The sequence below is a fragment of the Cydia splendana genome, chromosome 16 (genome assembly GCF_910591565.1).
Source record: "Cydia splendana chromosome 16, ilCydSple1.2, whole genome shotgun sequence".
In the NCBI taxonomy this organism is placed as follows: domain Eukaryota; kingdom Metazoa; phylum Arthropoda; class Insecta; order Lepidoptera; family Tortricidae; genus Cydia; species Cydia splendana.
In genome coordinates, this window is record NC_085975.1 from 14,884,414 (window position 1) to 14,898,774 (window position 14,361).

At 38.8% G+C, this 14,361-nt stretch overlaps 2 protein-coding genes across 11 annotated transcripts in view; one reads left to right on the forward strand and one right to left on the reverse strand.

The window, feature by feature from the left end:
• The window catches only part of LOC134798418 (transient receptor potential cation channel trpm), a 407,980-nt gene that overhangs the window by 241,518 nt on the left and 152,101 nt on the right, over positions 1-14,361 (reverse strand). The window lies entirely within an intron of this gene.
• Positions 1,549-2,884, forward strand: LOC134797912 (ejaculatory bulb-specific protein 3-like). Its single transcript, XM_063770255.1, has 2 exons — positions 1,549-1,735; positions 2,322-2,884. Exons 1-2 carry the CDS (start codon positions 1,549-1,551, stop codon positions 2,513-2,515), a joined length of 381 nt encoding a protein of 126 aa, XP_063626325.1. The 3' UTR covers positions 2,516-2,884.

A 14,361-nucleotide genomic window follows, 5' to 3' on the forward strand; every position in this document is an offset into this window, starting at 1 on the left:
ATAGGCCAAGGACAATTTATTAAGCGATTTTCCCTGACTTTTATTGGTGATTTACCCATCACGCAATCACAACTACTTAGTTTTGTACCTTATCAAAATCATAATAGGGTAATACGCCAGTAACTGGCCACTTTTAGTAACTGCCCGCCCGAAACTAAAAATGAATTCTATTCACCTATAATAGTTATTTGTTTCACTCGGGGGCAAAGTTGTTGTTTAACCGCTCGTGCTAATATTGATACCCGAGCAAGCGAAAGATTCCAAAATTGAACCTCGAGCGTAGCGAGTGGTTCGATAAATTTAATCTTGAGCGTTGCGAGGGTTTCAAAGCACGAGAGTTAAACAAAATTTGCCCCGAGTGAAATACAAAATTTTTCACCACACCAACCGGAAGCAAATATTGAATGTAAAATATCAAACAAAATCAAACCAAATCAAATCCAAATGAATGTTATTAAATATTTATCATTTTTCATCATTTAAAAGTCAATTCTACCAGCAAACATAAGAAAACAACTCAAAATTTGCATTTGATTACTTTGCCACACATGTGAATAAAATGCAACTTTGCTATCAGTTTTCGAAGTGCAAAGTAAGCCTTTCTGAGCTGGTGTGGTGAAAACAGAATTCATTGTAGTATAAGGTTTCAATAACTGGCCACCTTATACTAAAATGAATTCTATTTATAGGTGAATAGAATTAATTTTTAGTTTCGGGCGGCCAGTTACTAAAACTGGCCAGTTACTAAAACTGGCTAGTTACTGGCGAATTACCCTAAAACCATGGTATAATATTATACTCCGCCTGGTACTCCATTCCCGTCTTTTCTAGGTCACCTAACTGACACGGGCCTACGTCATCATGCGACAGCGCTATATGATAATATGCGATAGCGCTATATATAGCGGCCATGTTGTTGTGACGTAGGCCCGTGTCACTCTGGGAATGGAAGACCATGTTTTATTAGACTATGCCCTAATACTAGTGGCTCTGTGAGCTGTAGACCTCATAATCATAGGTGTAGGTACTTAATCATAATCATAATCATTTATTCGTCGAAAACCATGGTACTACAGATAAGCGATACGCTTAGCTTAAAATAGAAATATAAAAAATATTTCGTTGAATCATAATGACAACGAACTCACAATGGTCTTCAGTGCCATAGACCCTACTGGCACTTAAGTCTTTTATACAATTTTCCAAAAAACGAAAGGAGAGAAAAATTCTAACTACCAAAGTTGCTCACAAAATTTCACGAGAATCGGTTAAGAACCTACCTACCTAACACCTAACCTACCTAACCTAGTCTTGATACGATTTTGATAGCATACGCAGTGCAAGTGTTATTTATACGTCATAATCTCATAGAAGTTCGACGTTTAAAAAATACTTGCACTGCGTGTGCTATCAAAATCGTTGCAGACTTGTCTTGATCTAACTCTACCAGGTAGAGTCTAGTGTACGTTTGAATTGACTTGCTGGACAGCTGCCCCGTACATTTGTCTTTACCTTCTTATCTGTATTTAAGTTGGACTTTCTTACAGAATGAAGTCCATCCTCGTCACTATCGCCGTCCTCTTCACGCTGGTACTGGCAGAGAGTGAGAAGTACACAGAAAAGTACGACTCCTTAGACATCGACGCCATCATTGGTAACAAGCGGCTGATGGCGGCATACGTGAGGTGTGTGTTGGAGAAAGGCAAATGCACGCCGGAGGGCAGGCTTCTCAAAGGTAAGGTCATTAAATAAATATTACAATTTTAATTTTCTTCTTCCTCGCGTTATCCCGGCATTTTGCCATGGCTCATGGGAGCCTGGGGTCCGCTTGACAACAAAACTAATCCCATGGATTTGACGTAGGCACTAGTTTTTATTTTTACGAAAGCGACTGCCATCTGACCTTCCAACCCAAAGGGGAAACTAGGCCTTATTGGGATTAGTCCGGTTTCCTCACGATGATTTCCTTCGCCGAAAAGCGACTGGTAAATATCAAATGATATTTCGTACATAACTTCCGAAAAACTCATTGATACAAGCCGGGGTTTGAACCCGCGACCTCCGGATTGAAAGTCGCACGCTCTTACCGCTAGGCCACCAGCGCTTCCTGCTCGGCAAAAATATAAAAACTCAAAAATACGCGTTTTCCCAGAGATAAGACCTAGCTAGATCGATTTTTTGCCCCCGAAAACCCCCATATAGCAAATTTCATCGAAATCGTTAGAGTCGTTTCCGAGATCCCCGAAATATATCAATAAATAAATATATATACAAGAATTGCTCTTTAAAGGTATAAGATAAGATAAGATTATATTTTTCAGCACACATCACCGACGCCCTACAAACCGGCTGTTCCAAATGCACCATCGCCCAAAAGGGAGGCATGCGCAAAGTGATCCACCACCTCATCAAGGAGGAGCCCGAAGCTTGGGCAGCCCTGCTCGACAAATACGACCCCAAGAAGGTCTATATACACAAGTACCATCATCAGCTAAATTCTGTTTTAGAAGAATAGGTTTCCAAGTGTTGGTATCGTCTTGGGTCGTCCCATTCGTACTTCGTCAAGTTCTTAAATTAGTCCTATTCTGCTTTCGTCACTCATTCTACATTCGTCACAATCGTCGGTGGCTTTCAATGCAGAATGAGTGACGAAAGCAGAATATGACTAATTTAAGAACTTGACGAAAAACGAATGGGACGACCCAAGACGATACCCAAGTGTTTAGAGCTTTTTAAAACGTGATATAGTTTAAGTATTAAATAGTATTTTATATTTTATGATTAACAGGGTGCGTTAGCCAACGTGCCAATCGTTAACGCTCCGTAGCGTATCGTAGTCTCTTTCTATCACTCTTCCACACTAGTGCGATAGTCATAGTTGCGTTTCGTTCGCTACGGAGCGTTAAGGGGCCCACTGATTATCAGTCTAGTCAGTGTCAGTTAAAAGCAAAATTTTACAGCTCCGAACAACTGACAGGCTGATATCGTCCGGCGAACTGGTAATCTGTGGCCCCTTTAACGATTGCACGTTGGCTATGCACCCTGGTTAGTTTAGTTAGCTATTTATTAAATATTAGTATGTACATAGTTATATCCAGAACAGCTAGACTAATAAGGAATAACGTACCCTTGCACAGCAGTGGCTAAATTTTAATAACAAATCTTCAGTGGGACACTGATAAAATATAAATTAAATACCGTCAAGTGCTTCAATATTGCCTAAGCATGCCAAACATTGCTTCATGCTTGGCTTGCAAAAAATCGCTGTCTATATTTGATTACAAGTATCAATTTGGGCTGGAAATATAAAGAAGCCCTATGGTTCGTTTTTTTTAGCATTAGAAATAAGGTAAACAATCTTTATGTGTCTTTTAATTGAAAAACACATTTTTAAAATAAGTTCCGGTAAATAAATATGTAACAATATGAAGCTAATACGATCATTTATATTCCTCTGCTTTCATAAGTAATAGTTATTGATTTTTAAAAAGCGTTTTTAATTAAAAGACATATCAAGATCGCTTACCTTCTTTCAAGTTCTTTCTAATGCTAAAAAAAACGAACTATAAACGATTTCGAGCTAACATGGTCATTTGTATTTAGATTTTAACTGTGAAAAACTCCAAGTCCATGCTTTGAAAAGATGGTATGTGTCACCAAAATACCGGTAATTATACATACAAAAAAAACTTGGTACCTGAATTCCCCGTTTTTAGGGTTCCGTACCCAAAAGGTAAAAAGGGACCCTATTACTAAGACTTCGCTGTCCGTCCGTCCGTCCGTCCGTCTGTCTGTCACCAGGCTGTATCTCACGAACCGTGATAGCTAGACAGTTGATATTTTCACAGATGATGTATTTCTGTTGCCGCTATAACATCAAATACTAAAAACAGAATAAAATAAAGATTTAAATGGGGCTCCCATACAACAAACATGATTTTTGACCAAAGCTGACCAAAGTTAAGCAACGTCGGGCGTGGTCAGTACTTGGATGGGTGACCGTTTTTTTTTTTGCATTTTTTTCCGTTTTTTTTTTTCATTATGGTACGGAACCCTTCGTGCGCGAGTCCGACTCGCACTTGCCCGGTTTTTTATAGTAGTTATAAAATCCGTAAAGACGAAGTAGTAATTAATGTAATTTAATGTTTTTATTTATTTTTGCATTGATTTATTTTTACTAGTTTACAGCTATCCAAAGGTGGAAGACATCGTTTTTTAGTAATAAGACCGCTTATTGTCTCCTACTTTTAATATGTATATTGTACTATTTTCTTTCATTGAGTTGAGCATTCAAGAATACGAGTATTCGTACATTATATTGTATGATGACCAGACATCCAGACATCGTAAATTGGTATAAACAATTTCAACCCTAATGATTAATTAGCGTTAATATTTACCTTAATTTACCATTTCAGTTGGAATTATCTATACCAATTCCGTTAACACCACTCCGCTGCACCAAAAATGCTATAAAATTTACGATGTCTGGCGGTCTAGCATAATTGCGTTCTCGCGCGCGAGTCCATACTTGAAGTCGCGCTTGATGTATGGAGTTGCGCGCGAGAACCCAACTCATGCTAGACCGCCTGATGATGGCGACGCTAGAATGTCAAATGTTTTACTCGAGTTTTCGAAGTACTTCGGCAGTTGATGAAGTATTCCATATAACAGAAAAAGGCATCAAGGCAAATGATTCCAAACTCGAAAAACACAGATACCTGGATACATTCATAGGAACTATCTGGTAAAATTCTTCTTCTTATGGTGCCATCTGTGGGCCTGCCGCGAAACAAAAAAACCGAAATTTTGTTTATCGCTTTTCTTCATCGCTCTTACTTGTTTGAGCGATAGAGAAGCAAAATTCGATATTTCGATTTTTTTGGTTGCCGCGGTAGGCCCTAATCCTAAGTATTTCAGCTTACTAATCATTGGAAAAAAAAAAACTTTTACCTTTAACAAGATTTAATGTCGCAGTAAAAAAAGTTATTTCTTTTTACGCGAAACTATACGCCACTACCACAATCCATCACCATCTAGGGGTCTACCGCGAAACAAGAAAATTGAAATTTCGTTATCTAACCTCTCTATCACTTTTTGTATAATTATTCGAGCGATAAAGAGGCAGATAACTAAATTTCGATTTTCGCGTTTCCCGGTAGGCCCTTATTAACAAACCGCCTTGATGCATCAATGTCATATTTTATTTTCTGTGAAAACTTGTCAAAAAACAGTTTAAGGTTCTATAAGTTACTTATATGGTTTAAGTACTAGAGGCGCTAGTGCTTCACTCTGGCGGCAGAACATTGCATAATATCCCCTATTGATTTGGTTGTTTTTGAATAAGTGTAAGTTGTAATTAAGTAGCTATTTATTTTAAAATCTAACAAAACTAACAACAACACAGTTATGTGGCTTTGTTAAAGTGGACCAGGGCCAGTTTGGGGTCCAGATAAATAAAATCACGATTAAAAATATTAACACATTTTATTTATAAAACAGCGTGTCAATATTTATGTTTCTAATTTTACAATTTGTTATGGACATGGAATTTATATGAATGTTATATTATATAACTTATATACATAGAAAAAGTGACCAAGGCATCCAGTGCCGTTTCTAATTTAACAATTTGTTATGGACACGGAATTTATACGAATGTTATATACGAAGAAAAAGTGACCTAGGCATCCAGTGCCCAGGGCCATAAGCCCTCAGGAAATATCTTATATTAAGAAAATTCGACCCATGCCGCCGTGACCCGGGGGGTGGCCGAAGGACTTAGGCACCTGCCGCGATAGGAGAGGGATGCTGGTTCGATTCCAGCCCTGGGCACTGGAGGTCTTGGTCCCTTTATCCTAGTAAGGTCACTGTGGCGAAGTCCGGCATACTTTATTTTTTTTTTACTTTGGAGTGATCTAGTTCCGTTAATTATTCACCTATGTTACTGCTTGTAATCGCATACGATGAAGAATTTAATAATTAATAGTTTAGCCTTAGTGACAGATCATTTCAAGCAACAATTAAGCAAAAACAATGACATTTTTTAAAATTCGGCGAGTAGACGGACTTCCCGTGCAGTTTAAGGGAAGTCCGTCTAGTTATGATATCAGCCAATCTATGGGTGTGTATGTGTTCGTAGTTAAATTCCTAAAAAGAACGGATCAAGACAATGAAAAGTGTATTTTAAACTTGTCAATATACGGTTCAGATTCGAAATAAACACCATTTTTCTAAAACAAAGGCAAGTCGGCATATACTACCAAGATGGGGTGGTAAACCTTTTTTGGAAAATATTTAAACATAATTATTTTTTTGATTTCCGAAATAAAAGATCAATAGTAATTTTAAAATGAATTTTAATCGTTTCTTTTAATTTACTGAGATCAAAATTTAATAAAGTAACATCATGTGCAAAGTCAGGAGGATTTTTTGATACCTTATCAAATGGTTATAATATTAAAGTCGCAAAAACAGTTGGTAATCTCTGATTTAACGAAAGTCCGGCATATGACGGACTTGCCTTGAACATAATAGACGGACTTTCCAACTTAGTCAAATTTTAATATGATAAATTGTGGAACGTATAATTACAAAACTAAGCTAATTTCTGATATTTTTAAAATAGAATAAAGACAACTGGTTCTTATGCTACCTACGTAGTTACTTTCTGATGCACAATCTTTTCAAAAACTATTTTTAAAAAAATTTTTTCGAACGGTTGTCGCACTATGACTTCGAGTTCAAAACACGAAATGACTTGTTGAGGCGGATTGCTCTGAAGTTGGTTGTCACAGCGCCATCTGTTTTACAGTGACGGAACTAGCGTGAAAAACTGGTTACTCGACTGGACTCCAAAGTCGCATGCGCCTTCAAATTCAAAAGTTATAACGTGTTGACGGACTTGCCTTGTAGACGGACTTGCCCACAGTGACCTTATATGACATTTATTTCGGTTTGTAATTTAAATAGTAGAGTTTCCCCTTAAAAATCAAACAAATTAAAATATTTCCACAAATAAATTCATTTGTTTCTTAAAGGACCATAGGCAACTTTGTATGGAGCCTGGACCCAACGCCAACAGAAATGATAGTAAGGTCATTAGATAGGTATTTCTATGTACTTCATTTTGTTCTATGGGCACCAAGCGGAATTCCATTGCAGAACTGAGATATTGGTATTTAGCCATAATGTCGTCACCCTTATTACCTAGGCAATAGAGTCCAAGTAAGTAAATTAATTGCTGCAGGGTAGATGTTCGCGCACCGTCGGGCGAACACACTGAATGATTTGCCGCGTTCGCCCGGCGGTGGACGCTATTGCCTAAGTAATAAGGGTGACGACATTTTGATTAAAAAACCAATATCTCAGTTCTGCAATGGAATTCCGCTTGGTGCCCATAGAACGAAATGAAGTACAGAGAAATACCTATCTAATGACTTAACTCTCAACTCTGTCGGTTTTGGGGCCATTTTGACGCATAGTCCATTCTTATGGTTTTGATACGACTAGCGACTCGCCCCGACTTCGCACGGGTTGACAAATTATACACCTTCCTCTAAGAATGTTTGTTTCTTGATTCTCAATAAAAAAAAGAATCATTCTATTGACAGGTGAAAACCGCATGAAAATCCCTTCTCTAGTTTTTGAGCTTATCGCGAACATACGAACACACAAACAGATATAGATAGACGCGGCGGGGGACTTTGTTTTGTTAGGATTCCGTACCCAAAGGGTAAAACGGACCCTATTACTAAGACTCCGCTGTCCGTCCGTCCGTCCGTCTGTCCGTCCGTCCGTCACCAGGCTGTATCTCACGAACCGTGATAGCTAGACAGTTGTAATTTTCACAGATGATGTATTTCTGTTGCCGCTATAACAACAAATACTAAAAACAGAATAAAATAAAGATTTAAGTGGGGCTCCCATACAACAAACGTGATTTTTGACCGAAGTTAAGCAACGTCGGGCGGAGTCAGTACTTATGGATGGGTGACCGGTTTTTTTTTTGCCGTTTTTTGCATTATGGTACGGAACCCTTCGTGCGCGAGTCCGACTCGCACTTGCCCGGTTTTATCATAATATTATAAGGTATAGTGATATTGCAATGACGATCTTCTAAGTGATTGGCGCGCATCTCACGCAAGATTTTCACTTCAGTTCACATTTTAGTGGTCATATTCACCTGTATTCTAGAATTTTGGTATTGTGGGCCAATATCGTATTTCTGTACCGGTATTGAGAATCGTCCGACATTGGAGCCCTATTGCAAGGCGAAGCGAGGACCCACTTACATTGGTGCATGCGATCCAACTGATTGTTTTTCGTACAACGCTTCGCTTCCTCTCACTGCTCTAGTAGATATTCAACCAGCCGTCAGTAGTATGTATATTTAACCGTTTTTACGAAAAAAACTTAATACCAGAATAACAATAACAACTCTCATTATCTTTCTTTCTTGTAATTTCAAGATATAGGATAAGTACATAATTACATAAATTACAAAAAAAAATGTTCTTTATAAGCAATATTTTTAAGAAATTGTGCGTTATGAACAAATGGCTGTCTATTTTTAGATTTATAGATCTTAAGATGTAAATATGTTTTCATAATAATGTAATTTAGGTATGTTTATTAAATAAAATGCTATAAGTACTTACCAATAAAGTTAATGCGCATATATAAAACTTGTTTCAATTAAATATACCTAAGTATTACAATTATTCTCGCCTTAAAGAATACGTATTGAAAAAATATAATATGTATGGTTTATAACTTTTATGTGTCACACGAACCCGCCGCCAAAAGCCGCTCTCATACAATTGAAGTTACGCTCTCAGTTTAAAACGATATGCTTAAATTACCTACATGTAACATTAGGAATTTGCAACCCTAGCCAAACAATAACTAAAGTTGCAAACCTCCACGAGTATCAACTCTACCAGGCGTGGCTCACTCCGCGATGTCTTCGCAACGCTACAAGTATGTTATGTACATGCGGCCCACACCAATTTTGGTGTCTAGAAGTAGTAGTTGCCGCGCACGGCTACGGAACGGACGCCTGCTCGCGCTTGCGCCACCTAGCGGTCATATCTGTCGTAATAGACGCGTTTTGTTAGAGAATGAACGTTCTGTACCTAGTACCTAGTCCCCTTGGAGTAATAAAGAAACTTCATCACTGCAGTACATTTTTTATTATTTCTGCGACTTCTAAAAGGCCCCGAGGGGTCGACTTGTGGGTCAGAAAGTCTGGTTATTGCCAGTTTATAACACTTGTTAGTGTTCTTAACCATTTATAGGGCCCTTGAGACCATATAGTTTGTTTATAAATTTTATAATACACGTAAAGTGGGTTCAGGTTCTTCTACGATATACACAGCTATTTGATATAGAAGCACTATTTTTAGGGTTCCGTACCCAAAGGGTAAAAACGGGACCCTATTACTAAGACTCCGCTGTCCGTCTGTCCGTCCGTCTGTCTGTCACCAGGCTGTAACTCATAAACCTTGATAGCTAGACAGTTGAAATTTTCACAGATGATGTATTTCTGTTGCCGCTATAACAACAAATATTAAAAACTGTAGGACGGGGATGTGAGGGCGAAGACGAAAAGCCGACGTTAGGTACTTAGCGCGTGTATTATCAAACTTAGGAGCTATTACAATGCTGTTAAGTCTTTACTTGCCGAGCAAGACCTAACGAGGTAGGCGCGAGCTAGGCTAGTAAATTTTACTACGGCACAGACACTAGGATACTTCAACAGAGGTGAAGGTATGTAGCGTGCGGTACCGAAGTCCCTACTTGCATTTCTCTCAAATAATCGTCGGTCAATGTTGGAGGGTCATGTTTCTACGTCGTACAACCGTTAGCGAGATCTATCTCGATCGCGTCGCCATCTATTGGTAGACGTGAAATAGCATCGTGCAGCGGCTGCGCTGCACCGCGAGATGTGTGCATTGCGGTACCAGTAGCGCCATCTGTTGGCGGGTAGTGGTAGTACTGTTACAAAACATAATAAAATAAATATTTAAGTGGGGTTCCCATACAACAAACGTCATTTTTTTGCATAATTGTACGGAACCCTTCGTGCGCGAGTGCGACTCGGACTTGGCCGGTTTTTTTCAAGCCAGGCAATATTAGGCGTGGTAAGCAATATTGAAACAGTTGACGGTAATACACTCATTCAATAGTATAAAGAACAATATAACCAAGTTGCAGACATTTACTCATACCTAGCCACAAAGAGCTGAATAAAACCATTTAACCACCAACACTGCAATTTGCTCCACACCACCCACTTGACACTCAACGTGCCTACAAAGCCTTCATAACTATGTCAGCTACACTAACTACAACAAATACGTAAATTAACCTTAAAATTCCGCTCTTATTCTCTAATGAATAGGGTCTAAAATATACATCACAAAACGATCTTGATAAGTTTTGCTGACCGTACTTTAATTATGCATCACACTCTACAAACTTTTTAATTTTATAATTAGCTTTGAGTACCGCAGTAGCAAACGCTGCCACTCAAGAACGGGCATTCTTTCTACAATCATAGAGCTGATTTTTCAAAGAGGTTAACATTTTAAATGCAGGGTGGACACGCGAGGGTATTTGAACACGGACACTGCGTGGTATGCCCGTTTTAGTACACTGGCGAGCGTTAGAAAAGACCCATGTGTCGCATCAAGCAATGTACTTACGCTTTATTACAGTGGCGAGCAATTGAGCATGATTGATGCTTTAAAAACAACTTTTAACTGAAAAATCGTGAGCGAATATTTTATTTTGCGGTTGCAAGCGGTCGACGTTTGACTTTGCCGTTAGGTCGCCATAATAGGCTTTCAACTTTTCATTATCTGGTGACATGTGACATGATTTATACTATGCAGCGCGCTAATTACAATTACTCTTGTTATTAGTGTTCTTGTAGCCTAGTCTACGCCGTGTGTAGCCCCACAGAATAAATAATAGTACTAGGTACAGAAGGTTCACTCTCTAACAAAACGCGTCTATTACGACAGATACGACCGCTAGGTGGCGCAAGCGCGAGCAGGTGTCCGTCAAGCCAAATATGTGACAAAATCTAAAACTAGCAAAAATTAAAGCTGGTAGAGAATGCTTTTGGCATTAAGTCCGTCTTTTGTGATTAAATAAATAAAGCCCAGAGGTTGCTTTTTATCTGCCTTTGGTAAAATTATATTATATACGAACGACCCGCCCCGGATTCGCATGGGTTGCACAAAACCTTAACAAATTGTACACCTAAACCTTACTCAAGAATCACTCTATTGATAGGTGAAAACGGCATGAAAATCCGTTCAGTAGTTTTCGAGTTTATCGCGAACATACACACAAACAGACGGACGCGGCGGGGGACTTTTTTTTATAAGGTGTAGTGATTATCAAGGTCCACTGATGGTCAATTCATCATCCTGTCCTAGCCGGTTTCGGCGTCGGCGACTGGGTATTCACTGGCTAGTGAGAGCGACGATCGTGAGCTCTCAGGTGGCTGACGTAGCCTATTTTTGCGGATTATTGTCTAGTAGAAATAAATAAGAGAGACTTATTTTATCTATTTTGACTGGAAACTTTGATTTCCCTGGACTTTGCCACGCACGTCAGATAACAATGGAACTAACTTCAGTCAACCAAGTGATAATGCAGATTCCGTGTACGAAGTTAAAGATGCTTTGATGGAGCCACCATAGACTAACTTTCGTAGATCCCGCGTTCCGCTCAACTTCCAAAAAATTCAAATCATAAAATAAATCTAATTTCAAATTTTTGGAAGTTTCTAACATTTATAAAAAATTCAAAATCGATAAAATTCACACGAAAGGGTATAATATCTGTGGTTGATATACCTAAGGTGCAGCGACGTAGTATAAAAAATCCAGCCAAGTGCGAGTCGGACTCGCGCATGTAGGGTTCCGTACCATTACGCAAAAAACGGCAAAAATATTACGTTTGGTGTACGGGAGCCCCACTTAAATATTTATTTTATTCTGTTTTTAGTATTTGTTGTTATTGTTTGCGGCAACAGATACATCACCTGTGAAAATTTCAACTGCCTGGCTATCACGGTTCATGAGATTCAGCCTGGTGACCGTGGTGACAGACAGATCGACGGACAGACAGACAGACGGACAGCGAAGTCTTAGTAATAGGGTCCCGTTTTTACCCTTTGGGTACGGAATCCTAAAAAGAAGCTCCCTAAATAATCGAACGAGCGAGCAAAGCGAAGCGAAGTTCTTACATTCGACTTTGAACACGCGGCTGGCTAGCGGCACGTCCCGGCATTTCGATGTTTTTAAGCTGAACTGTCAGAAGATAGTTTGATACTCAATAACTTAAGTAAATTTGTTCTAATTTAAATGAAATTGGCTAAACGTGTAGTCGAGGGGATTATATTTTAGTCATTAAATTATGAGCAGGCCCGATCAAGGGGTTATTGAGCTAGAAGAGCTTAGAATACCAAAAAGCTGTTTGTGAGAGGTCTTGCTATTCTGGTCATTTTTTTGCAAGAAACGTGGTCGAGTTTAGTATCAAATGAAAGTGCTCGACTTACACTTTTATAATATCGTTTTTAAATTTACCATTTTGAAATAATTAGCAAGATAAAAATAAAATAGAATAAACATAATATATGTATTTGACATTTGACAGGAAATATTTCGGCTTAGCACAGATACAGTTTATTTTAATCTCTATGGTGGTGACTTAAATCCAGGGGAGGGACAGCCGTATACGAAGCCCTTTATTCGAAAAAATAGCGCCATCTATATTACTTAACGCTAAACTTGTAAATGGCGCTTCAAAATTGATGCAAAAAAGTTAGATGATATGGTCTCATAGAAAATTTGAGTTTCGCGCCTTTTTCTACTGACAAGATCTGCTTGACCAAGTATAGTAGAAATTAAATAAAATGGAACTCAAAAATGTCCATACTAAATTGTTGCCATGTGTAAGCATTTTACGTCAAAAATGTGACAGTTACGTAGAAAGTGGCGCCCTCATTTATTTTCGATTATTTTTATACGAGTACCTAAGTAGGTGCAACAAAGTCAATCGCTATATAATTTTTGGTTAACCGCGAGTTCTCAGTTCGGGGCGAACTACTAGTTAATATTAAGGCGAAATTCGAGTACCGCTCCTATTAGATTAGGTAAGTGATCTATAAAGCCACTCTACCAGTTACCAAAGAGCCGTGAACTCCTGAAATTTCTTTTATTTCACATGGATACAATAGACTACTTAGGCTCTTCTTGAACTGGGCAACGGAAGAATTCTCGAAGACATGTGAGCTCGAATAAGAGTAATTAGTTTTGGAATTTTATTCGTTAAAAGTTTTTAAAAGTAAGTAAATAGTTTACGTCTAAGAACTCGAAGTGAGCAATTAGTGATACGGCCCGATTCGAACTTCAAGATACGCCAAAAAAGACAGGGGTGCAAAACTCCTGACTTCGGCCAAACTCGGCTCCGCTCGGCTCAACATTGCTCCGAGCAATTATTAGGGTTGACACAACTTGACGTCCCTTTGCGACACACAGATAAGATAATGGCTTGAATTTTGACAACCCTAAATAGCCGAAAGGGACTGTGCCATATATTAGAAAGGGATAGCATGATTCGACCCTGAATCGCTGTCAAACTTCGGTTTTGTAGGAAGTTTCCTTTCTGTACGGTAGTACTATTATTAATTCTCTGCTAAAGATACAACATGGATCGAATATGTCAGTGTCAAAAGTTACGTTACGTGAGTGAAGTGACGGTTTTGTTTGAAGAAACGTCACTTTTGACATTATAGATAGTTTTGACGTAAGCATCTTATATGTAGTACGAATCGGGCCGTAAGTATTCTAAGGCGGTCAACAACATTAGACCATCACGTTAGATTGAATAAATGTGTGTATTTTGTGTCCAGAATCGTATCGCACGCAATACAGTGTTTAGTGGAAGAAAGCTTTGTTTACTAAGATATTATGTTTTTGTTGTTTCTAGAGATAAGCAGGCTTCCTACCCGGACTTTGTTACGAGTGAGTTTCGTAAAACTAGATTTAACTGGGTAAGGATCTCCCCACCCTATCAACGCAGCCGGGCTAGCACATGATTGACGGGACAGTATCTCGCCGCGAGATAGACTACCCGTCCCTCTTTAATTAATAAAGTTAGAAAAAGACGGGTAGTCTATCTCGCGGCGAGATACTGTCGCGCCAATCATGTGCTTGGCCTAATCGGCAAGAGCTGATACAAAAAAGCTTTATGTCTAACTAAGCAATATGATATGAGCGAAACAGACGTCACGGCTCGGCCGCGGCCTATGCCTTACGACGCGACGACATTAAATTAAGT

What these genes read in the sequence shown, in the direction of transcription:
- LOC134797912 (XM_063770255.1), top strand. Translation starts at nt 1,549, where the DNA reads ATGAAGTCCATCCTCGTCACTATCGCCGTCCTCTTCACGCTGGTACTG. An exon ending in GGAGGGCAGGCTTCTCAAAG is followed by an intron (nt 1,736 to 2,321) that starts GTAAGGTCATTA and finishes TATATTTTTCAG; the next exon opens with CACACATCACCGACGCCCTA.